Source organism: Propithecus coquereli, unplaced genomic scaffold (genome assembly GCF_000956105.1).
Source record: "Propithecus coquereli isolate 6110/MARCELLA unplaced genomic scaffold, Pcoq_1.0 Scaffold658, whole genome shotgun sequence".
Classification (NCBI taxonomy): Eukaryota; Metazoa; Chordata; class Mammalia; order Primates; family Indriidae; genus Propithecus; species Propithecus coquereli.
The window spans coordinates 437,601-461,518 of record NW_012152596.1 but is presented as its reverse complement, the minus strand read 5'-3'; the positions used below and the strand labels follow the sequence as shown (position 1 = coordinate 461,518).

Below are 23,918 nucleotides of genomic sequence, written 5' to 3'. Positions count from 1 at the left end.
CTGGCCAGGTGCAGTGGCTCACACATAATCCCAGCACTTTGGGAGGTCAAGGCAGGAGGATTACTTGAGGTCAGGAGTTCGAGACCAGCCTGAGCAACATAGTAAGACCCCCGACTCTAAAAAACGGAGAAATTAGCAGGGCGTGGTGGCGTGTGCCTGTAGTCCTCCTCTCGCCCCCCACTCAGGAGGCCAAGGCAGGAGGATCGTCTGAGCCCAGGAGTTTGAGGTGGCAGGAGCTATTTTTGTGCCACTGCACTGTAACCCAGGGCAACAGAGAGACGCTGTCTCAAAACAAAGAAAGGTGAGAGCTGCAGATGTTGCTGACCAGGTAAGAGTATGTGAGTCAGAATCAGCAGACAAGGTCCCACACACACCATTACCTCCCTCATCTCTTCACATCTGAGAACCACCGGGTGGCCGACCCCTCGGGACCACTGGAGGGTGTCATTTTTCCCCTTAGTGGAGTAACAGTACGAGGTCTGTTTGTATACGTATTTAAATTTTGATTTTTGAGATGCCTTCCAGTTAGTTCCTTCCAAGATTACTTAATGGATACCAGCTACTGTGAGCCAGCAATTTTTTCTTATGATCTTTAAAATTGGTCCCAAATCAGTAGATGGTTCCTTGGGTAAGGGCAGGCCAGGCAGCGTGTCGGCTCAGGTTACTGCTGCGTTTTCCAGACTCCTTGGGTGGCTGTGATACACGTTTGTGTGTCGTTCTAAACTCATTTGGTTTTTCTAAGTGTTTTTTAAAAGTTAAATTCTAGCTTTTTTTTTCTTTTCTTTTTTTTTTTTTTTAAGGAGATAAAGTTCCCTCAATTAAACCAAATGCTGGGGAAGAATCTGTCATGAATCTTGACAAATTGAGATTTGCTGATGGAAGCATCAGAACGTCGGAATTACGACTCAGCATGCAGAAGGTAAGCACCCGGGCCGCTCTGGAGCCGACAGACGCCGGCTGCCTGGCTGGCCCTGCACTGGCGTGTGGGGGGGCAGAGGAGCAGGACATTCCTCACCGAAGAAGACAGAACAGAAGAGAGGTCAGAAGGCCTAGATTAGATAAAAGTACCACACTCCTTTTCCACAGAGAAGGCCGGAGGTCAACAGTCCAGGGCAGAGTTAGCACCTGCATAGCATCAGGGACGGCCTTCTGGGTCGCTCGTGTGCTAGAGCGTGGCTTCCGTCCTCAGACTGCCGTAGCCTGGAGGAGGAAGAGCACTGGATCGTCAGAGAAGTGCAGCCCCCAGCCGCCTCCTAGCAGGTTTCCTGACATCCAGCGCGATACTCGTGCTCACATCTCTTGCTCAGAAATCAGTCACACGGTCACGCCTAGCTTCCAGCGACTCTGGAGATGTCTTTATGCTGGGCCTGTTGCTGCCCCTAAATGTACTCAGATGGGAGGAGAGTGAGCATTGGGCGAAAGCTGATCCCTGCAGCCTGCGCTATCCAAAATTGGCCTTCTAGACCAGGATGTCCAGTGGGACCTTGCGTGATGATGGAAATACTCTGAATCTTTGCTGTCCACTGCGATAGCCACTAGCCACAAGAGGCTACAGATCACTTGGAATATGGCCAAAGAAACTGCATTTTCATTCCTTTCGTTTCAATTTTTAATATAAATAGTTGTATGTGTTTAGAGTCACTGCATTGGAAAAAACACAGGTTTAGATCAATAAAAATGTGTAAAACTGGAAACAGTCAAATTCTTCTTACACAGGGATTTATTTTTATTTTTGAGACAGAGTGTCAAAGCTCTATTGCCTGGGCTGGAGTGCCGTGGCGTCATCATAGCTCACTGCAACCTCAGACTCCTGTGCTCAAGTGATCCTCCTGCCTCAGCCTCCTGAGTAGCTGGGACTACAGGCACATGCCACCACACCCAGCTAATATTCTATTTTTTGTAGAGATGAGGGTCTCTCACTGTGTTGCTCAGGCTGGTCTCAAAACTCCTGGTCTCAAGTGATCCTCGTGCCCCGGCCTCCCAAAGAGTTAGGATTACAGGTGGTAGCCACCATGCCTGACCTAATATAGGGGTTCTTATCCATGAGTGACCTTCTCTGTCTTGAGATTATTTGCAAGAATTTCTTCTTGTGAGTATTTTCTGAAAAGAAGCCCATTGCTTTAGTCATACCCTGAAAGGAGTCCAGTGGCAGACACACAGACACCACCAAGAGAGAAAGGTTACCTGCTTCCGTTCTCAGAATTCTGTGTGCTTCTGTCTTCAAGTGAGGCTGGGCTTGAGGGAGGCTTCATGGAACGGTGAAAGTAGCGTGAGTGAGGCGCAGCAGGTCAGGTGATACTCTGCAGGACCTTCGTGGGGTCGGAGGCCGGCTGGGACAGACAGTCATTGCTTGAGGTGGTAGGAACCTGTGCTAGGATGTGAGAACGGCACATCCATGAGATTTTGAATAACAAGACAAGGGTTATCTTGGTCCTCCCTGTGCGCCAGGCACCTTGAGATGCCAGAGTCGGCACTGAACACAGAGACAACAGTCCTTGCACTCGTGGATGTGCATTTCAATGGGGGAAGTAATTTTTCTGCTGATTCCAGCTAATGTATAATAGTGACAATCAAAAAAGAAATGAGACATATATTGAAAAAGTAGATAAAATCATCATTATTTAGAAATATGCTTTCCTAAAAATTCCAAGAGAATAAACTGAAAAACTAATAGAAATAGTGAAAGAATGTAGTAAAGTGCCTCCATAAAAGGTTTGCATGTAAAGTGAGAAGCTTTTGAGTACTCCGGAGTCACCCACTCGTAAGTCAACAGACGTCTCATTCACGTTACAGCCAGACACGTAAATGCCTTGGACAGACTTAGCCAGAAATATATGGAAAAGATACGGAAGATACATGCCTACTAAAGGACAGGAAACAATGTTGAATATTTTGTAGATTCTAAGATGCAGTTTTTCCCCATGTATTTACTTCCTGAAAATCCAGTGAGTTGATGATGTGCATTGCAGTTTTACAATTACGTATCAGTCTAAAGAAAATTAGATGAAATGTCTCCATATAAAATCACGAAGCTAAAGACATGACGTTCTCTGGTGTTGGTAGAGCAGAGACGTTCAGACCAGGGAACACAGCAGAGGCTGGAGGGGCCGTGCGGTGCTGTGTGCGGCTGCGATGGCGAGGTTTCTCGGCAGAGAGCGGGGAGGAGCGTTCTGTAAGCCGTGCCCGTCCATTTGGTGGGAAACAGGTGGATGCCTTACTCTCAGCATACCTAAAAGAAACTTCAGGTGTGTTTCATGGTACGTCTTACACGCGTACATGATGAAACTATAAAAGCACGTGATCTATAAAGAGCGTCCACAGGACTCCAACGACAAGATGGGCAGAGCATTTCCAGGCTCCGACTTTCCCCGCTCCTTGGTGGCCTACTGCCTCCGCACTGCTGCCCACCTGCACATCATCTCGGCACCTCCTAGCTTGTGTCCCCAGCAGGGCTGTGCCGGTTCTTGTCGTGTTACCACCAGAGTCCTGTGGCCTGCACCAGGCTGCTCATTTGCCAGGGGTGTGGGGAGGTGGTGCTTCCTGGTTTAGGGCACTGCGCCTCACAAGAGGTCCGCTTGACGTCACCAACCCTGGCGATGTTCCACAGACTCTGCTGCCACAAATGCAGTGCTGCCCTGTAAATGATGTCTGTGGGCTCGTTTTAAGACATACTTGTGATGGAAACATAGAAATTCTTCTTAAAGCTTTAATCAAAACTTCATTTTAAAATTCAGAGTAATAGGCCGAGTGCAGTGGCTCATGCCTATAATCTCAGCTCTCGAGGAGGCCGAGGCGGGAGCATTGCTTGAGGCCAGGACTTTGAGACCAGCCTGGGCAACATTGCAAGACCCTGTCTCTACAAAAAAATAAAAATCAGAGTAATAAACTCTCATAGTCTGAATTTCTTAGTTTTTCTGTTTAATTTACATAAATATTTTATATATAATGAAATGTGAAAAACAATTAGGTCCAAAGGTTGAGCAGTTCTTGGTATGGCTTCTTCTGCGCATCGAAAGTTTACGAATGATACTTTGTGTCACAGTCGATGCAGAGCCATGCAGCGGTGTTCCGTGTGGGAAGCGTGCTGCAGGAAGGCTGCGAGAAGATCAGTCAGCTCTATGGAGACCTGAAGCAGCTGAAGACGTTTGACAGGGGTGAGTGGTTGGCAGCTCCTTGCCGGGGCTGAGGGCTGCCCTCTGCGGGCGGCTGTCTGTCCTGCTCAGCACTGTCTGTGGGCGGCTGTCTGGGTGGGCCCTGCACACGCTGTACAGCCGTAGCCAACGCCCACGGCCACGGCCACGGCCTGGAGAGCCTGGGTGACCGGATCCTCCCCCACCATGGGCCCTTGTGTTGCCCCCAGGAATGGTCTGGAACACAGACCTGGTGGAGACCTTGGAGCTGCAGAACCTGATGCTGTGTGCGCTGCAGACCATCTACGGAGCCGAGGCACGGAAGGAGTCGCGGGGCGCCCACGCCAGGGAGGATTACAAGGTGTGCCCCTCACCACGCCCCACGCGCGCCTGCTGTCTCTCTCACCTGGGGTTGCTCGCTCCACGCCTACATTTTCTCTGCATTTCATTTCATTTTCCCAAAAGGAAGTTGAGAAAAATGCTGTTTTTCTGGGTTTTTTTCTGATAATTTTCATTCCCTTGTTCTCACCACCGTCAGTACCAGCGTGGCCTTCTTCTTGATCGGCACCCGCCGCCGCCAACAGTGGCATCTTGGCAGAACGTGCCTTATTCTCACGGGGGCCGGGGTGAGAGTTTAGCCAGAGTACCGTGGCCAGGAAATGCTAATTTACTGAATTAAAACGATGGGAAAGTCATTATTTCAGACCTGCTCTGTGGTGTGGAAAAGGTATGCTAGATCCTGATCTTTGGTCTCTGTTTTTAAGGTGAACTGATTTTTGTGCAGAGCACGTGTCAGATTGTGCCAGAAAAGAGTATTTAGCATATGATAGCAAAAAACACGCAAAGGGAAGCTTGGGGTGTGAATGTAAGTTCAGGATAAACTACATCAGCAAAGGAATAAAGATTTCCCACGGGGCAGACACAGGCTTTGCTTCAGGACAGTGTGTGGGCTGCTGACGGCCTTTCCAGTCAGCTGAACGTGGGTGAATGGGAAGGTTGGCTAAGCAGGACAAGTCAGGTTTTTATTTACTGTGCAATTGTACTGATCTGTCCTCCACCAATCAGGACTTCGTGCTGGGATTGGGTTTGCCTTGTGCTGAGTGTGAAGGAAGAGATTGGTGAGCATGTCTGTAGTGTGTATGGAAGGACAGGAAGCTTCTCCAGGGTTGATCAGGCACGGGGCTGAGATGAATGCGTCTTCATTTCATTCAGCTACAGCAGATACACAGGTGGGCCCAGGAGAGCTTGTTCTGCAATTACATACGTAGAAGTTGGGACCGTTGCAGCCCACTGGCCCAGATAAGGGCCTTCCCTCTGCCCATCCGCTCACCCACCTCACTCAGCAGAAACAGCCAAGTGTTTGGATCTTTTGGGGTTTTTTGAAGAGGCCCTTGCAAGTCCATCCCTATGTGCAAGATTTTCCTTCGTAGCGTTCAGCTTCTCTTTGTGAGTTTTTGAAAATTTTAATATAATTGCTAAAATGAAAACATTTAAATAAAAACAAGGTGAAAGAAAAGGTTGAGGCACTCCCAGAGTGTGAAACAAAAAGACAAACTGTTCAATGAAGTTTTAGGCACCTAAGGGATATTATCTAACAGAAAATACAGAAATGGATCACTCTGGACCGCACGGCTGGCTTCAAACTCCTGACCAGCTCTGCGGCCTCGGTGGGTTCTGAGCTTGTCCCTGGTGCTCTCACGGGCTGAAGGGAAAGTGGAGCGAACACAGGGCCCGCAGGCTGGTCTTGCGTGCGTCACTCTAGTGCTGCACGTCTTCTGCTTGCGTTGCTGTTAGCGCGGTAAGCAACGTTGGCGTTTCTGGCTTCAGGTGCGGATCGACGAGTATGACTACTCCAAGCCCATCCAGGGGCAGCAGAAGAAGCCCTTTGGGGAGCACTGGAGGAAGCACACCCTTTCTTACGTTGACGTCGGCACCGGGAAGGTACGGAGGGTTGGGAGGACTTGTCACCATGTGCTGAAGCCCCTGCTGCCCTGCTGGGAACTGGAACGAAAGCCCAGATTTAAATCAGCTGTCCAGAGACGGAGACACCACTGAAATGTCAGTCGTGCTTCTGGCCGGAAGCAGTTGGTGCCCGCAGGTGGTTCTGGGGTCAGCACCATGGTGTGGGCTGGATGGGGGTTGCTGGGCAGGGACCAAGGGTTCAAGGCCTGGTGGCGAGGGAGGAGGGAAGCCAAGGTCTTTGGGTGGGAGGCACAGCCACTACTAGGAATCCACCTGGAGGCAGCTGCCGGGGAGCCCAGGGGACGCGGTGCCTGTGGGCACAGCAGGCAGAGAGGCACAGACATGAGGACGGGCTGGGTGGGCAGCGCGCGGGGAATAGCCCCTGCGCTTGCGCTAGAGGGCTGTGGTCTGTTCCACTGATGCATGATTCACTGGGCACTCCTGGGCACGCATATTCAGAAATAATGAAGATACAAAGTGTCTACCCTTAAGCTTTTCGTAGCTCGTAACAGACAGTCTTGTAAGCATTTACCTATGTCTGCAGAAGTTAAGGTGAGCTCTGTCATCACTTATATAGTGCACCTGGTGTGTCTTTTTCATAGTTTGTCATGAAGGCCATTTTCTGATAGCGCATAGAAGTCAGACTTCCCTGCTTTAGCCCAGCCTGTTTTTAATAACGTTTGGAGGTTTTTGTGATTATAAAAGAAATAACATACTCATTTTAAAAAGTAAAAAAGAATCAAATAAAAGCCCATCAATCAGGGATACCTACTACCATTTCGAAGTATTTAGAAGTCTTGAGTGTACGTATATATACTTTTTCCTGTATGTGTACAAAGTTGTGTATACAGGTTGAGTGTCTCTTATCTGAAATGCCCGGGACCAGAAGTGTTTCAGGTTTGGGGTAGTTTTGGATTTGGGGTATTTACGTTATACTTACTGGTGGAACATCCCTAATCGGAAAATCTGAAACCCGAAGTGCTCCGTGAGCCTTCCTCGAGTGGCACGTCGTTGCTCAAAAAGTTTCAGATTTTGGAGCAGTTGAGATTTTTGGATTACGGTTGTTTAACCTGTACGAATGATTCCTAGTAGAAAAACCGGAAGTACGTGGCTAGTTTAACATGAAGTGTGTCGGTACGTGCGCGGTTTCTCCTCTTTGTGACGTAAGCGTTGCTGTAAAGCACTGAGTCTGCGCGGTGCTGTTTCAGCGCTCTGTTCCCCCATGCGGGTTTACCGTCATTTGTGTAGTTCCCTGTTGTGCACGTACCCCATTTTCCACTTTGTTACTGAAAAATACTCCAGTGTAGACCTTTAAGTTCTGATAGCTTAAATCTAAATTTCTCCACAAGCAAGTAACACGAGATGGCAGTTTGTACGTGACTTACCACTGACTATTCTTTTTAAGGTCACTCTGGAATATAGACCTGTAATCGACACAACTCTGAATGAAGCAGACTGTGCCACGGTCCCCCCGGCCATTCGCTCCTACTGACGAGAGGAAATGCGGTGACTACAGAATCAGCTTTGTAATTATGTATATTAGCTCACACACGCGTCGTGTCATAAGGGCCTTTGTAGCCGCTGCACTTGAGGGAGTAAGGAGTACCTTTGAATGGCGACTGTCAACCCAGCGGCCAGGGAGCGCTGCACTTAGCTTTGTCCCTTGCTTTATTCTTTTTTCTTTTTCTTGAGACAGAGTCTCATTTTGTTACCAGGGCTGGAGTGCAGTGGCATCATCACAGCTCACTGCAGCCTCCAACTCCTAGGCTCAACAGATCCTCCTGCCTCAGCCTCCCAAGTAGCTGGGACTACAGGTGCCACCACCACACCCAGCTAATATATATTTTTTTTTTTGGTGGAGACAGGATCTCGCTCTTGCTCAGGCTGGCCTCAAACTCCTGAGCTCAAGCGATCCTTCCGTCTTCGCCTCCCAGAGTGCTGAGATTACAGGCGTGAGCCACGGCGCCCAGCCCCTTGCTTTATTCTTGTGAAATGATAAGACTGGACACAATTCTTAATGAAGCATAAATGAACAAACTTTATTTCCAAATCTGTTTAAAATACTGTACTGTTTGGCTTTAGGCATATATGTTGACCTGAAATATTAAATGTGATTATCTATGTATTTTGTTACATCAATATCAATATTTTGTAGTTGTAGTTTATTTCTAAGTAAAAATGAATTTTGGTTTGTGACAGCAAATGAAGAAAACTAACACTTCCCCCTTGTTCCGGGCAGATGGTTTACTAGGTGAGCATGTGACCTCAGTTATTTAAATTACCAAATACCAAATGAGGTGACGTGAGAGTAATTAGGTCTCCTTATTTTTAGGCTGTTCTTTTTATAGAACAATGAATTTATTCTTTCCAAAATTTGTCATTCCAAAAAAAACACTATAAATTTGTTCCTTAAAGTATCTTTTTGGTAAGAAAAATTTTTATAAGGCAGCCTTGCATTAACTTTGCATTTGAAGACCACGGCCACTGCAGGGCTTTGAGCTGGGCGGGGACCACACAGTGGCCGGGCTTTGGGGACAGACAGACTGCATTCTGCTCACGCACAGTGCCCAGGAGTGGTTGTGTTCCTCAAGTGGTAAGTTCCTTTTCCATTCTGTGTGCCAGGTGCTGGGCTAGACTTTGGAGGATGTTAGGATGTGATGGAAACTAAGAGTGAGTAATGCGTGGGGCCCTTGACAATCGGATAAAACGTCTGGGTGTGTTTTAAATACAGCGTCAGTGTCTGTTTAGATTCCTGACCAGAAGTGGCACAAAAAAGCTGGTTAATGGAAATCTACCTAGCCACTAAAAATGACCTAGGAATTTTGAGTCAGTTACATTTTACATTTAGCTTACTTTTTTTTTTTGGAAATAATCTAACGTCTTTGTTGGCAATAAGTGGCTGGAGAAAACAACACATCACATGCAGGAAACAATGACGGTGTTATGCGCACGTAACGGAATGCTCCTCTGCAATAACAAGGAGTGAACTGTTGGCACACAGAGCCGCACAAGTGAATTGCAAAATCGTTCTGCTGAGTAAGAGAAGCCGAATTAAAAAAAGAGCGCGCCTCTGTGTGGATCCATTTATATAAACTCTAGAGAATGAAAACTAAGGTATAATGACAGAAAACACATCGGTGGTTCCCTGTAGACTTGGGAGGGGGTATGGAGAGATTACAAAGGGGCAGAAGGAAAATTATAGGTGGAATATGTTTATTATCTTCTGCTGATTATGCTTCAAGGAACATACAGCTTTTGGTTAAAAATGCTAACCAAAAAGGGGAATTCTAAGATAAAGTTTCTCATCTGTGTGATTGGTAAACGTCCAGAAGTTTGCCATCGGACTGTCTTTGAGGAGCTGTCAGATACAGGGACCCCCATGTGTCATTGGTGGGAACACAGAACGTTCGTTACACCCTCACGGAAGAGGATTTGGAAGCATCTAGCAAAACTACATATGCGTTTACCCTTTGGCCCAGCAGTTCTAGGAATCCACAAATTATTCACTGTGGCATTTGCAATATTTAGGCCTAAATATTGTACCATCATTTGCTCAAACCAAGGGAGAAAAGGTTGTATGTAAAGTACCCGTTAAGCCTTTCCCGACAGCCTGGGAGAGGAAGCCGCCTGTGGTGTTAGAAGGAGCCCAACTTAACCATCACATCTCTTCCCAGTCAGGGTGGGCAACTGGGTCGGACCAGAAGAGAATGAGTAAAGACCTGATCTTCCAGCGAGCAGGGGGCTTGTATTTTACCTTCAGCTCCAACACCGGAGATAGGGGAGGGGGAACAGGGGTCCCAGAAGTTCAGGAAGAGCGGAATAAATGGCTCCAGTGTTAAACGGAAAATCAGCCTGCCTGTCTGAGGCTTGGCCATTTTGATGTTGCAAAGTGGAGCCGGTTCTGAAGCTGCCGTCCATCAGTCAGACTCCAGCAGTCCAAGAAGACCTGCGGTATGGAGGGTGCCGGCAAAGGGCGGCCCACCGGTTCCAGAAGGTGAGTGCGGTCTCTCATCTTAAGGAGGGGGCACTCCTGCCTCTAGTGCCCCTCCCTTTGCAGAGAGGTCACAGCCCCAGGGAGCCACTTCCTGGGGCGTTCCTTATTCCAGCGACCCAGCTGGCTGCACCTGAAGCAGGCTCAGGTCCCTGAGAAGGGCGTGGTCCTGACGCTGTCTTGCCTGACCCTCTTGGGTAACTGTCTCTGGCGAGTTCCTCCTACAGCGGTAGCCACCATTTGGAAAACTTCCTGCTCTCAGGCCTGTTGCTGGTCCTGTTCTGTTATTAAGGACCTTGAAAGCCAGGGCTAAAAGTTGTGCTTGTGGAGTTTGAGGCCCCTTTTTAAGTTTTTGGAGTTTACACCAAACATCAGGGGCGACTGGGAGATGAAGTGAATTGCTAAAACGCATTGTCCCTCTCTGGTGTCAGGATCAAAGTTAACAGAGGCAGATGGCCTCAGATAGTTGTGGAAGGTAAACTGCTGGATTTTTATCCTGGCTCTGAATAATTTATAATGATTTCTGACCCAGAAACCTCCCAGACAGGGAGCTGGTGCACAGGCGGGGAGGGAGTTTGGAATGGCCAGGCGAGAGGTGGAGGAGAAGATGGAGGGGGAGAAGTAGGGGAGAGTGGAGATGGTGGGGTTAAAGGGTTTGATGGTGGTGCCAAAGGAGGGAGGCGATGGGGAAAGGGAGCCAAAAGGGAAACCTCATCTGGGTCAGAGGAGGATGGTGGGGGAGACGCAGAGGGAAGAAGTAACATGCACAGGCGCAGCAAAGATCTGGGTGTCGAGCATGTTCAAGCCCGAACGTAGGGCACCTCAGACCACTGCCCAGCCAGCAGCAATAAAGGTCTAGCTGAAGAATGGTATTATGATTAAGAGACCCATTCTCAGGCCAAATCTTCAGGTCATCTAATTTATATTGTAGCCAGGCTATATTGCAATACAAAACTAAATGCTTGAGCTGGAGGTTGGTAAGTCCCAAAGTTTTCAAATTCTTAAGAAAACATCCCAGTGGGAAGTTTTTACGTGGGGCCAACTGAACGTTGCCCATGATGATAACCAGAAGAAAGAAAAGGACTTCTGGGGGATGGCCATATGTCAAAAGACGAGAGTCTAAGAGGGGCATCCCTGACTCAGATGACCTTGAGATCTGATCAGACATCAGGTGTCCCTGAGACCTGAGTCAGACCGAGACCTAGAAACCTAGAGATCTGCCCAGAAAGCAGGAGTCCCGAGTTCTGACCTAGACCAAACCCCAGAGATCTTCCCCAAAGCCGGGTGTCCTGGGTCTGCCTGATGACCAAGAGGTGGTTGGGAAGCATCCTTCCAAGGCATCTCCCAAGAATTGTAGATCCAGTACTGGGTTTTCCATTCTAGATCAAAACCAAACAAAAGCCACCACTCTTAGCCTCGTGCATATGACTACTTCAGAGCCCAAGAGACCCACTGAGTACCGAATGGTGTTGAAGGCACCGAGAAGGATGTCCTGGGAGTTGTGCAGCAGAGGAGGGAACAGTCTTGAGACAGAAGTAGAAAAGTGAGTCCCCATACAGGCCACCAAAATAACACAGAGGGGGCTCGTACTGCAAGCTGAGAAAGAATTCTCAATTCAGAGATTAGGATGGGTTTTAAAGCAAGTTTATTTTACTTTCCAAGGAAGGAAAGGGCACAGCATGAATGGAAGAAATGTGAGCTCCAAGGGTGAGTGGCTTGGGCTTTTGTTGGGATAAAAGATAACGTAGTTATTGCTGGAAAATGATAACAGGAGGCAGTTGTGTTTTTTTTTTCCTTGTGTACTAGACTGGCTTTATCGCACTTCTCAGAATGTGGTCTGGCGGATGTGGAGGAGGCTACACACCTTTTTCTGTCTGCTCAGTACTGTTTCCCAGTTCTGTAAAACAAGTTCTTAAAAAACAAGTTAAGCCATGGGTGGTTAAGCAAACAAAGGGACGGTTGTATGCAGTGATTTTTTTCCTGTTAGATGGTTTACTAGCAATGCCATCCTTACAGGAAGTAGTAATATGGGTGTCTGAGCAACATTTGATTGTTAGGACAATGAATTGAAAACTAGCACAGGCACCCCTGAAGTATGACAGATGGCAACAGAAGGGCCAATTTGGTGTCAAAGAAATAACTGACGGGGTGGTACCCTTATGTCTGTGTCTGCTACTTCTGAACTAAAAACAAACCTTCAAACTACTTTTATGAATACTGAGACCAAGAAAACCACTCGGGTGTGGGTAGTCTAGAAATGTAAATTTTTATGGTACTCTACTAATTAATGAGCCACAGGATAGAATATTTCATATTAAAAATGTTTTGTAGGTGTGGGCTTCAGGGTTTAAAAATGAACCCACACATTGTTCAGAGAATTGACAAACCAGAGAAATTTAAAAATCGCATCACTATGAAAAGAAAGTAGAATACTTCCCAGAGGGAAAATGAAGACAATTTCTAATATGGGTCAAATGAAGCAAAAAGGTGAGATATATGGTGAAGTGTTTCAGACCTGCCCTCGCCAATGCCATAGCCACATGTGGCTTACATTTAAATTAATTACAATGACATACAATTTAAAATTCAGTTCCCATCACCTTCAGGTGTGCAGGGGCTCCATGTGGTGAGCAGCTGCCTGCTGGACAGAGCAGACGCAGGCCAACCCGTCCCTGTGGACGGCGCATCAGCCAGCACTGATGCAGACATTTGCCGATACCTCTTATACTAAATAGCGTACATGTGACAAATTGCAAATTGTCCACCACTCAGTGAGAAGCCCGAGTTAAATAAAAAGCGGTAGGTAGGTCATTCTCTTTCATGCCAAATTCTGACGGAAGAATATCGGTTGGAAGACAGGAGCCTTGTCATCCTGAGATGGGGGTGGGGTGGGGTGCTGCACAGGGCACAGTCTGCTGTCCCTGCAGTTCTATAGCAGGAGGCTGAGAAAGGGAAAGTGAGTGAAAGAGCAAAGCTCCTCAGTGCGCCAATGTCACAACGCAACCATCAGAAACCCTGTGAAAATAAGTAATGAACTCGGGTGGCTTCAGGGATGCCGTGTTAGGTGTGTACGCAAATACACGTATATAGAGGACAGGATGGCCATCCATTTAACACGTATTTATTGAGGGCCAAGGACATAGGAACAAGAAGGGGCACTGTCGGAAGCATCAGGAACACTGATATCCGGAAAAAGCCAACACTTAGAAAAACATTTGCAGAGAAATTAGACCAAAGGAAAGACTGGCCCCATATTTGGACACATAATGTGATTAACGTTAATGTAGGAAAGAAAGAGTATTTTCTTTCAGTTAATTTCTCAACTCCTGGAAAGTTTAGAACAGACCTGTCTGGAGGAAATTGAATCTGAGATAGGCAAGAAGATAGTGGCACCTTAATGCTTCAAATGATGGAGTCAGCAGAAACAGGGCCAGGAGATAACCTGCCTCTTCCTGTTGGCAGATGGTGGTCTCCACTGTACCTTCCTGCCCCTTCGTAGGTGGCGACAGGACCCAGGCATAAGACCATAGTGAGGACTCACGAAAGGCACGGTTGTCCCCTAGCAGCACAACCCAACGGCTGGCAGGGTGCAGAGTCAGCTAGAGATTCCGTAGAGAGCAGTGTCGCAGTAAAGGAAGGGGCTGAAGCGGCATAGTTTGTGAATGCATCAGGCTAGTAGTATCTCTTGTTCTTCTAGACGCATCTGTTTGTCCATTTACATTGCTACACGTGCGGGTGCTTTTTCTTTAAACCTTAATTTCATAGTAATTAATCTCCCTTTTAAGCCACTGAGATGACACAGGAAAAGCACAGAAGGATCTGGGGACTGAAATCTCCTTATTGCCCGTTTGACCTTAGGCAAGTTACTTACCTTCCGTGAGCTATGGTTTTCTCATTGGTAAAATGTGCATGTGGTGCTTTGGCATGCTGAGCACTAAACAAAGTAACATTTAAAGGTCAGGGAGGATGGTGGCTGGCTGCATCCAGTAAGTGCTTTCTCTGTTCAGTGAATGCACGTCCCCCCCTTAGACAGCCACCCAGGATGCAGGACAGAGCACCCCTCCGAGCCACGGGTGATGCTGACCGTGGCGTTCCAGGACGGAGACTTGGCCAGCGGTCGGTGGGGACGGAGGCTGAGGCCTGCTGCCGTCTCTGGGGCGTTTCTTGCTGAGGAAATGGAAAACTTCCAAATTGGGTTGCAAAATCATAGTTGTTAATATTTGCAGCGTTCTGGAGAACAAAAAAGCGCCAGAGATGGGAGGGAGAATAAAGATGGATTTCAGAAACCACAGGTCAAAGAGTTGTGGAAGATTCTAGAAAGGAATGTTTAACAAAGGATGTGACTACTTTATGAGGAGAGAACTAGAAACCATTTGAATTCACTAGGTCATGAAAAAAAAAACCAACATTGTTAAAGAGCCTGTGGATTAGTACATTCGGTGAATGCCAAAGCCAGAGTCTCTTGATTTCTTTGAAGAATTTGAAAACTCTCGAGGATATGCCTTGTGGAGGAGAGAGAAAAAGAAAAACGGGCCGGACGAGAATACAGTTGGGGAATCGACAGCCGATCAGATCTGCAGCTGCGCCCAGGGCGCTGAATAATGGATCAGAGTCCACAGGGAGAGTCTCAGGTGCCGCCGATAAAGGCCACGGCTTTGGCTCTCGGTCCGCTCCCCATTCCGGTGGGCAACTGAGGCAAAAGCCCATAAAAAACCTCAACTGCTCTGATGATGAAAAAAAAAATCAGCGTTCAGTGAACTAGAAATTGAAAAACCTGAAGAGCTGGGACAATAGGGACAATGTTAGCGTCCTGACCCGGGCACGAGGCGCGGGGCCGACGGCAACCAGGAGAAAGACCCGGGTCTCGCTGCCCTCGCGCCGGGCGTCTCCGCAGCTGGGGCTCGCGTTCGCGAGACTCCCGGTGTGCGGTGGCCCCGGGGCCCAGGACGAGGCGGTGCTGTCTCCACCCGCGACGAGCGGCTCCGTGGCAGCCGGGCGCCCTCCTGCAGCCTCCTCGCGGGCAGGCGCGACCTCAGGAGCCACCGTCCAGGTCGGGGGACGGGGCGGCGCCCGCCACGCCGACGTCGGAAACGCTCGGAGGCTGCGGACACCACACCTTCCTTTCCCTTCCAGAACGTTCACCGCCAGGAATCGTCCGCGCCTGGAACTTTCTCATCTACAAGAACCGCCCGTCACCAGCGCCAGTCCCCGCGCCGGCCCGCGTCCGCCGAAGCGCGTTCGCAGCTCCGCGCTGCCCTCCGGGTCCAGGCGTCTCTAGCCGTACAGCCCCCGAGCGCCCTGGCGTTGCCTGGCAACTGCGCAGCGAGGGGATTGGCCGCACGAGGCCCCGTGACCTCGTAGGATACACGTACTTCCTGCGCCACCGGAAGTGGCGTAGCGCCAGGCGCTGCCCCGTGCAGAGGCGGAAGCGGAGTCGCCCCAGTCGAGTCGTGTTGCCGCGGGCACCTCAGCCCAGCTGCGCGCCTCAGCCCATGGCCTCTTACTCCTACCGCCCCGGCCCCGGGGCCGGCCCCGGCCCTACTGCGGGCGCGGCGCTACCGGACCAGAGCTTCCTGTGGAACGTCTTCCAGAGGTGAGACCTGGCGCCGCCCGGGCACCTCCGCGGCTGCTGCCCCGTCCTCTCGGCCTCCCCCTCGGCCCCCTAGCCCGTCCCCTCGGCCTCCCTGGGTCCTGCCCCGTTTCCCTCGGGCTGCCTCCCGGCCTCTTACGCCGTCCCCTTTCCCGGCCTCTTGCCTGTGCCCCTCGGTCTCCCCGGACTCCCTACCCCGTGCCTCCGGCCCCCTGCCCGGTCCCCTTCAGCCTCCCCCTCGGCCCCTGCCCGGTCCCGACCCGCACTCCGGGCCCCTCCCGAGGTGCAGCCCCGACCGAAGTCCGGCCGCAAGGTCCTGGGGCTCGGCCTTCTCCCCCTGCCAGGAACCAGCGAGTGGGGGATCTCCCAGGAATGTTTGTGTTAGGAGAGCAGAAACATGCTTTCCAGCGCCGTTAAAATGGCAGTAGCCAGAGAAGCAGCAGGGAGACCGGGCGTTGGCTTGGGGCAGGTGACCTCGACGACAGCGCCTTCTTCCCTAGTCGTCCTTCACTGAATGGATGGCCGAAACTTGAGTGACTCATGGCCAGGGAATGACTTAATTGTCTGAGGGAATTTTTTCCTGTTTGTGAAGAAGAGACTCTGGCGCAGGTGTGAATTCAGACAGGCCAGGGGAGGAAGCAAGGGAAGGCTTGAGATGGGGACACAAAAGAGAAAAGGTGATCCGCCTCTTAGGGGTTTCGGCACTTGGGGCATTTCTTTTGTCCCCTAGCAGAATGGAGGAGCAAAAGTGAAAGGTCTGCTGGAGAGAGCATTCCAGAACTAGTGTGGTGTTGACAGAAGAGTTAAGCATGTGTTTTGCATCTCCTGCGCTTTTACTCGACAGCTTAACTGGTCTTCTTTATTTTATAGAGTTGATAAAGACAGGAGTGGAGTGATATCGGACAACGAGCTCCAGCAAGCACTGTCCAATGGTGAGTGGACATGTAATGCCTGGGCCTCAGGACTAGTAAATTGCAACCCTGATCTACTTGCAGTAAATAACTTCCTTTCCGGAATTTATTTTCCAAGTACAAAGGAATCGCTAAGACAAGCAAGTATTGCTGTCCTGTGGTGGAGATGTTTCTGATTTACCCTGCGGCATGTTTTCCTGGCTGTTACTGTCATTGCTGCTTGGATTGCCTTGCAGAGCTAGCTGCAGGGCTGTATAGGAAATGTTTCTTGAGAAATGGAATCTGGGGTGTAGATTTTAGGAGAGGAATAGGAAGTTTAGCTTTGCACAGCAAAAATTTTTTAGGTGTTTTGAAGATCTTTGAATTCCTTAGGTAACTGAATTTTAGTGACACTGAAGAGGTTGTTGAAGGGTTTGGGGAAGGTCCATGCAGCACTCTGTGGGAGTGTGGCTGCTAGGTTGCTATAGGAACTGCTGAGTCTCCCAGACCAAATTCTTGGGGAAATTATAGAGAATATTGGAGGTGCTGGCAGCGGAATTGTGGGTAGGTATTCTTACTAGAGTGAGGAACACTGGGCATTCAGGTAGGGGATGGAAGGATGATGGTCCTTGTGTGGCGGTTGGGGGCTCTCCATGGAATTATGTTCTTGCTGGTTTCAGTGTGATGAATCTACACTAGTACTGATAGGAACATTTTGCTCCATTAAATACCTGATTGCTCCTTTTTTTTTTTGTAATCCCTCAGGTGCAGGCATCTTTTCTGATTGTTATGTTTATGGTTTGCTTTTCCAGAAGTGAGCCCTTTAAGCTAGAAAAGGGATCTATTTCAAGACATGAAAATGTTGATAAGTTCATCTACATTAGCAGAGAGCAGGCTGTTGCAGGAGGCTGGGCTGGGGAGTGGGAGATGCTGGCTGCTGGAGTCTGCCTCACAGTGTGGGGGCGAGGGTTGGAGGAGAGCCCCTCACCTTTGGCACATGCCAGGCACTCAGCATTAATGTCTAATAGTTTGTGTTAAGCTGAGGATTTGTGTTTTCAGAGCAACATGTTTACCTTGTAGAGTGGTAGATGCTGCTGATCTCATTTCCTAGTAGTTGCCATGTGGGCCACAGATACTGGCATGTTGTTTCACATGCATGTATGTAGATCGATTTCAGGGATTTAAGAAATTTCGTGATCTCTGTCCTGATGATTGTGCCTTCTTGATTTTTCTATTTTCTGATCATTATTAAATCCTTTTTATTTTTTATTTGCATCTCCAGTGCTTGAGTTATACTCAGAAGTACAAGGAAGGGTTACTATAAAGAACTGGCTACAATTTGGCAAGTCTTAGCTTAAACTTTCTAAATGTTAACCAAAATGGATGTTTTCTTCACATAACATGTTAAATGTGGTCAGATTTAAGTGGGCAGTCACCCTGGTGACAGGTGCTACATGGAGTGCCTTCCTCAGAGGTCATGCCTCAGAGGCATTCATTTTGAGTGGTTTTTCACTTTTACTCCCATTCGAGCATTCGCGCTGAGGCCCTGCGATTTTCCATGTGTGTCTGCCTTTTGGTGTCCACTGAGTGCCTCCTCTGGACCATTGTGGTCCGCAGGGCACCCTGCCCCCCCCCCCCCACCGCCTGCCCTGGGGTCTGCACTCCCGCCCTCGTGCCTACGGGTTGCAGCCTTCAAGATGCCGACCAAGCACCTGTTCTCTAAGGTGAGTGTGCACTGCCGCCATCAGACCACACAGCTCTTTCTCTTTCTCTGACACTCACCTTCTCCTCGTGTGGTTTTGTCGCTGTTGTGGCTCGCTCTTGCTCCTGCACTGTGAGCCTCACAGAGGAAGGTACAGTGTGCACAGGCACATAGCGATTGTCCTTGGGTAGACGCAGATCTGTTCTCTTCATTCTCCTCTTTGAATTCGTGCACTAAACGATTGAAATTACTTAGACTTTTAATTGTTCTCCCAGAATTGGGCTTCTGTTTTGATAGTAGAACTAGGTTATTAGGCTATTTCAGGAAATTAATTTAATTAACGTATTACCGGTAGAAAAACTAAAGTTACAAAATAGCATGATTTTTCACTTCATTTAAATTTGTGCTGTTGAATGTTCTCTGTTAAAATCTAGTTAAAACCATACCGAGAAAGATTTGTGGATTCCTTACACTAGTTCTTTGTAAGACTTGTTTTCACAGGAGAGCTTCTAAAAATGACTGCTCTCGGGGAGGTCTGCGGATCACAAGTATGAAGAAAGACAGAGAGGGCTGTTCTCTAGCCTTTTCAAAATAACATGTCACAAACTATCTTGAGTTTAATACCTTTTGGGTTTTTTTTTCACCTTCACATATTTCTTGGAATTATGAGAGATTAATTCTTTTCAAGCCTCTTGTTTTTGCTCCTTTTTTTTGCTTCTAAAGTAAGTTTGCCTTATTGATATATTTCAAGGGGGCATTTTTTAGCTGTACTTTAAAAAAAAATAATACTTCTTAAATTTTCTTGAAAGAAGTTTTATCAAATAGAGTTGTAGCTCCCTCGGGAACTCCATATGACAAAGAAATGAGAAAATCAACTGTACAAGCAGGACAGTTCTCTGTAGAACACTTACCTGGTCATAGCACTGCCTTTACCTCCCACGGGCCCCTTGGTGGCTGATGGCGCTGGTTACCCTGGTGAGGAAGCGGAGTGGGTGAGCGATTATTTACCTCAGCTTTGATTTCCTGTGTGGGAAAGGGTTGCTCAGACCTTGCACCGTCCCAGGAGGGACCTGCTTGGTGACTGGCCCTCGAGCCCCGCTCTTTCTGGGGCCAGAGCCTCAGTTGCTGACCCCCAGGAAAAACCCAGGCTCAGGAGAGCCTCCCTGCTTGGCTGTACTGCTCGCTGTGTCTTGTAAATCCTGAATTCTGCCATCATGCCGCTCTGGTCACAGCTTTTTGCTGGAGGGATTAAGCACATCCTTTGGGTCTTGGCTGGGAGAGGACTCTGGAATCTTGTCCCTGGTTTCTCCACCGGCCCTTTCCTTTTGTTGGTTTTACTCCGTTTCCTTCCTCTGTAATAAACCGTAACCACGAGTCCTGTGAGTCCCAGTGAGTCATCCAGCCTCAGAGGGTCTCGGGGACCCCCGTACAGCTGTCATGTCTGCTCGCCCCAGAAAGTCGCCCTGCTAGAGCTTCAGAGAGAAGCAGAGGAGGGTTGGGGTTTGGGGGACCTGGCTTTGGTGACAGGCTGCTCCACAACCTTGGACCAGTGTCAGCATTTCTGGCCTCAGTTTCTTTGGATGTAAAAAAGTAAGACAACTGGAAGTTTAGATCCCTTTCTGCCTTCCCCAAGCCCGTCCGCACCGGACTCTGCAACTCCTTCCCTTGGACTCAGCCTGGCACAGAACTGTACAGAGTCTGTAGCAAAGTTTAGTTTACAGTGTTTCACTGTCAGACCTTCAGATGGTTTCTGATTTTCCTTAACGTAAGTACTATAAGAGTTTGTTTCGTAATTTCATAGAACAAGTTTCTAGAAGTGGAATTTATCAAATCAGTGGACATAAGCCTTGTTAATGCTGTTGATCAGTATTCAGATTGCTTTTCAGAAAGGCCGTATTTCTGGTTATGGCTGTATGCAGCCATAATAGAAGGTAACTGGCGAAATACCGTATTTGCTGAACCTGAAGAGGCACCAGAGACCTGGCGTGGTCCACGCACTAACCGCCAGTGCTGCGCCCTGAGCTCTGCTCCAGCGGAGAGGCCCAGTGAGGCTGGGAGTCCCAGGGTCTGGTGCAGGGAAGTGGAAGAGGTTGCCAGTGACGATGTAGAAAAAGTATGATTTTTTTTTTCCCCCATGAGAGTCGGGTCGTTAGGTGTTTCAGCCGTGCACACGTGAGTGAAGAGTTGACCTTTTACCACTCGCTAAGGTCTTTGTCAACAGTAATTTAAGTTTCTGATTAACAGGACGTAATTTCAAGAAAGAAAACTCTTTGGTGAGTAAGAAGACAACATATATTTGAAGAGCAGGGGTTGAGGTGGGGTTTTCCCCCCTTTTAAGAAGGGAGGCAGATATAAATTCCTAAAATCCTTTCTGTGCTTGAGGCTTAGGTGCGAAAAAACACTAAAACATCTGTTGGTAATTAACTCTACCGCTCTAGAACTGTGGAGCGTCGCTTCTTACAGCTTTAGCAGTGTCCCCAAATTATGGGTGAAAAAAGTTACGTCTGCTTGATTTACATGGTGAATAATGTGTATGTTTCTGTTTCCTTTGGTTCTTTGAGATGAATTTGAGGCAAGACTTACAGGTACAGTAGCCATATATTTGTAATTTAAAGTCTGACAGGAAATCTTTTGCAAGCTGAGTGGTTCCGGCATCACTTAGATATGTTGGCTATTGGGGAAAGCAGACTAGCATCTTGGGAATTGGGGCTGGCCCAGGAAATCTGAGATAGAGGGTCCCTGGAGGTGAAGGGCTTATAAAAAAAATTTTCCTGTCTTCTGTGTCCTTTGCTTTCAGTAAGCGCTATGAAAAACTGCTTATTCATGTCACAGTGGGGTTTTGTTTTCAGAAAACTGTTTTATTTATTTAATTAAAATGTTTTTTCTTAAGAGACAGGGTGTCTTGCTCTGTCGCTCAGGCTGGAGTACAGTGGTGTGATCACAGCTCACGGCAGCCTCAAACTCGTGGACTCAAGTGATCCTCCTCCCTCAGCCTCCCAAATAGCTGGGACTGTAGGCGGCACCACCATGCCTGGCTAATTTTTCTATTTTTTTGTAAAGATGGGGTCTTGCTGTGTTGCCCAGGCTGGTCTTGAACTCCTGGCCTCAAGCAGTTCCCCCACTTTGGCCTCCCAAAGTGCTGGAATTACCGGCATGAGCCACTGCACCCGGCCCTAAACACAGTGTTAGAATTGTATGGGACCCCTGTCATAAATGTGGTCTGTGTGGACTAAGATGTCATTAGGCAGCCATTTTCAGGCAGGTTTTAAGGTGTATTTAATGCCTGGCGTAACTAAAATATCAAATGTCCGGCTCGCTGTGAATCAGCGATGTTTAGTGTTTGATGTTTAGTCTTAGGACCTGGCACACGTGAAGGGTCAGTTAAATGTTGGCTGTTAGTATCATGTGGTTTCCACGGAGATGTCAGGCCCCTGTGGGCAGCAGGAAGGGCGAGTGGAGACACGAGGAACATGTGTTAAATTGGGTAGATTTGCAGTGGAGGCAGTATTAAATATAACGCAATATTACAGACACGCGTCTGCCTCTATGCCTTGGCCCTTGTGGCAGGTTGGGGGGGCAGCCTCTCCCTGATCCTTGACTCAGCTGGGGCAGCCTCTTCTCTCCCAAGCCTCAGACCGTCCTGCAATCCTCAGAATATTCCAGAAGACTCCTGTATGGCTTTCCGGTTCCCTGCGGGCCCCAGCTCTCAGGAATACGCCATCTGTGTACTCCGTGTGTGCCTGTCCAGGTGGCACCTGATCCTCCTGTGCCTGCACTGCCGCGTTAGTTAACGTTTCGCTGTGATTCACCTGCACGGCTCTGTTTGGCCATAGTGTTTGTTGAGAAGGCCGGAGATGCTTCTGCTTACAGGCAGTCAGGACAGCCTCACGGTGCAGCCTCCATTTTGAGAGTTTCGGTCTCCTCCGCGAGGTCACAGTGGCTCGCTCCAGCTCTGCATGGTCAGTGCAGGGCCACGAGTGTGTGTGGGCTCTTCTCTGCGGAAGACAGAGGAAACCAGCAGGTAGAGCCAGGGAGACAGACGTCCAGTGGGTGGCTTGGCTCCTGGGGCTCCTTGTCAGCAGTGGTGGTGCAGGTTATCCTCGGGTGTAGACCTCGTTCGGTGCACGTGGCAGCTGAGCATGAAGGCAGCTGAATAGGATTGGGTAGGGAAGTGGTACTCCTCTTCAGAGGTTCCCTCTTTCTTTGCCTTGTGGGTTCTCTATGACATCTTTCCTTTTGTCATATTCATCTTCAGTAACACTGCCTTTCCCCAGTGCTTTTATGTACATGCTCCAGTCCACTCTCCCCCCAAATACCTGTACAGCCCGCCACAGAGATATTCCTGCCAACTGTGAATCTATTCAGTTTAACAAATGCTCGCTGAGCACTGCTGTGTGCCAGCCACGGGGCAGCTGTGCCGCCTTCCTGGGAAGGGTGCTGGGCAGGTGGGCAGGGTGTGCCCAGGCAGAGCAAGTGGATTTAACTTCCGGGCTGGGGGAGCGCGGGGTCCTGGGGAAGGGTCTCTGAGGAAGGAAGGGTGGGAGTTGGGGGATGTGTCGAATGCTTTGGGAGGGATGCTTCAGGTTGAGAAAAAGCCCAGAGTTGAGTGGGCACTGGGAGGAGCTTTGTGAGTCCAGAGCGACGAGGGGAAGCGGGGGGAGGACGATGCCTGCAGACCCTGCCGCCCACTGCCCGCATTCCAAGTGGGAACCTCCCACTCTGTGGACGGGAGTGCAGCAGTGTTACTCTGCGAGATCAAGCTGTCTCTGTGCCACCCAGAGCCCCAGCAGTGTGTATGTAGAAGAGAAGATGGTGTTTTATACAGATGGGGAATAGGGAGAGCCACTGATCTTCCCACATACCAAAAACATTTGTTAGTCTGTTTTTAGTGAGTATAAAATTGTTTGAAGGTACCAATCTCTCCAATAACGGGTTCTTGGGCAGAATATCCCATCATTGTGGTTGATACATGGTTCTGAGTTCTTACACGTATCAGATTCAGCAACGAATAGCCTACCTGTTCACAATTTCAAGGAAAATAGTATAATGCCCAGACTATAATTTTAGGAAAAATTTTTGAAGTGTGATTTTATCGTATGTGTTTAGTAAGCTGTGACACGATTACCGGGGGAAACACGAGGAGGTAACTGGTGCTCAAGCCTGGGTGTAGCATCACTGTGACCGCGCCGCATGCTCGGTGCCTTGGCGACTCCAGCACCTAAGGCGGTGGTGGTCTTGGTGGCGGGATCTTCTGAAATGGGGATTAGTGACATTCCAGACAAGCTAAGTGGGACTTACTCAACTTTGCTGGTGGCTGCGTGTCTGGAAAATTCAGTAAATTAAAGTAAATAAAACCATTTCTTAGTTATGATATTAAGCAAAAGTGAAATTTCAGTCTCAGATATTTTTTTTTTTTTTTTGAGACAGAGTCTCACTCTGTTACCCAGGCTAGAGTGCCGTGGTGTCAGCCTAGCTCACGGCAACCTCAAACTCCTGGGCTCAAGCGATCCTCCCACCTCAGCCTCCCGAGTAGCTGGGACTACAGGCATGCGCCACCATGCCCGGCTAATTTTTTCTATATATTTTTAGTTGTCCGGCTAATTTCTTTCTATTTTATACAGAGACAGGGTCTCACTCTTGCTCAGGCTGGTCT

At 48.7% G+C, this 23,918-nt stretch overlaps 2 protein-coding genes across 4 annotated transcripts in view; both read left to right on the top strand.

The window, feature by feature from the left end:
• The window catches only part of SDHA (succinate dehydrogenase complex, subunit A, flavoprotein (Fp)), a 38,718-nt gene extending 30,912 nt beyond the window's left edge, over window positions 1–7,806 (top strand). Inside the window, exons 11-15 of one of the 2 annotated variants that reach the window (XM_012660140.1) lie at window positions 801–919; window positions 4,043–4,154; window positions 4,361–4,491; window positions 5,958–6,071; window positions 7,498–7,806. In XM_012660140.1, coding sequence (XP_012515594.1) covers window positions 801–919; window positions 4,043–4,154; window positions 4,361–4,491; window positions 5,958–6,071; window positions 7,498–7,584 — 563 coding nt within the window. In that variant the 3' untranslated portion in view covers window positions 7,585–7,806. The remainder of the gene's footprint in view (window positions 1–800; window positions 920–4,042; window positions 4,155–4,360; window positions 4,492–5,957; window positions 6,072–7,497) is intronic. The other variant, XM_012660141.1, reaches the window with a different exon arrangement.
• A 7,676-nt stretch (window positions 7,807–15,482) lies between these two features.
• The window catches only part of PDCD6 (programmed cell death 6), a 19,939-nt gene continuing 11,503 nt past the window's right edge, over window positions 15,483–23,918 (top strand). The window contains exons 1-2 of one of the 2 annotated variants that reach the window (XM_012660139.1): window positions 15,483–15,676; window positions 16,544–16,605. In XM_012660139.1, the coding sequence (XP_012515593.1) occupies window positions 15,576–15,676; window positions 16,544–16,605 (163 nt within the window). In that variant the 5' untranslated portion in view covers window positions 15,483–15,575. The remainder of the gene's footprint in view (window positions 15,677–16,543; window positions 16,606–23,918) is intronic. The other variant, XM_012660138.1, reaches the window with a different exon arrangement.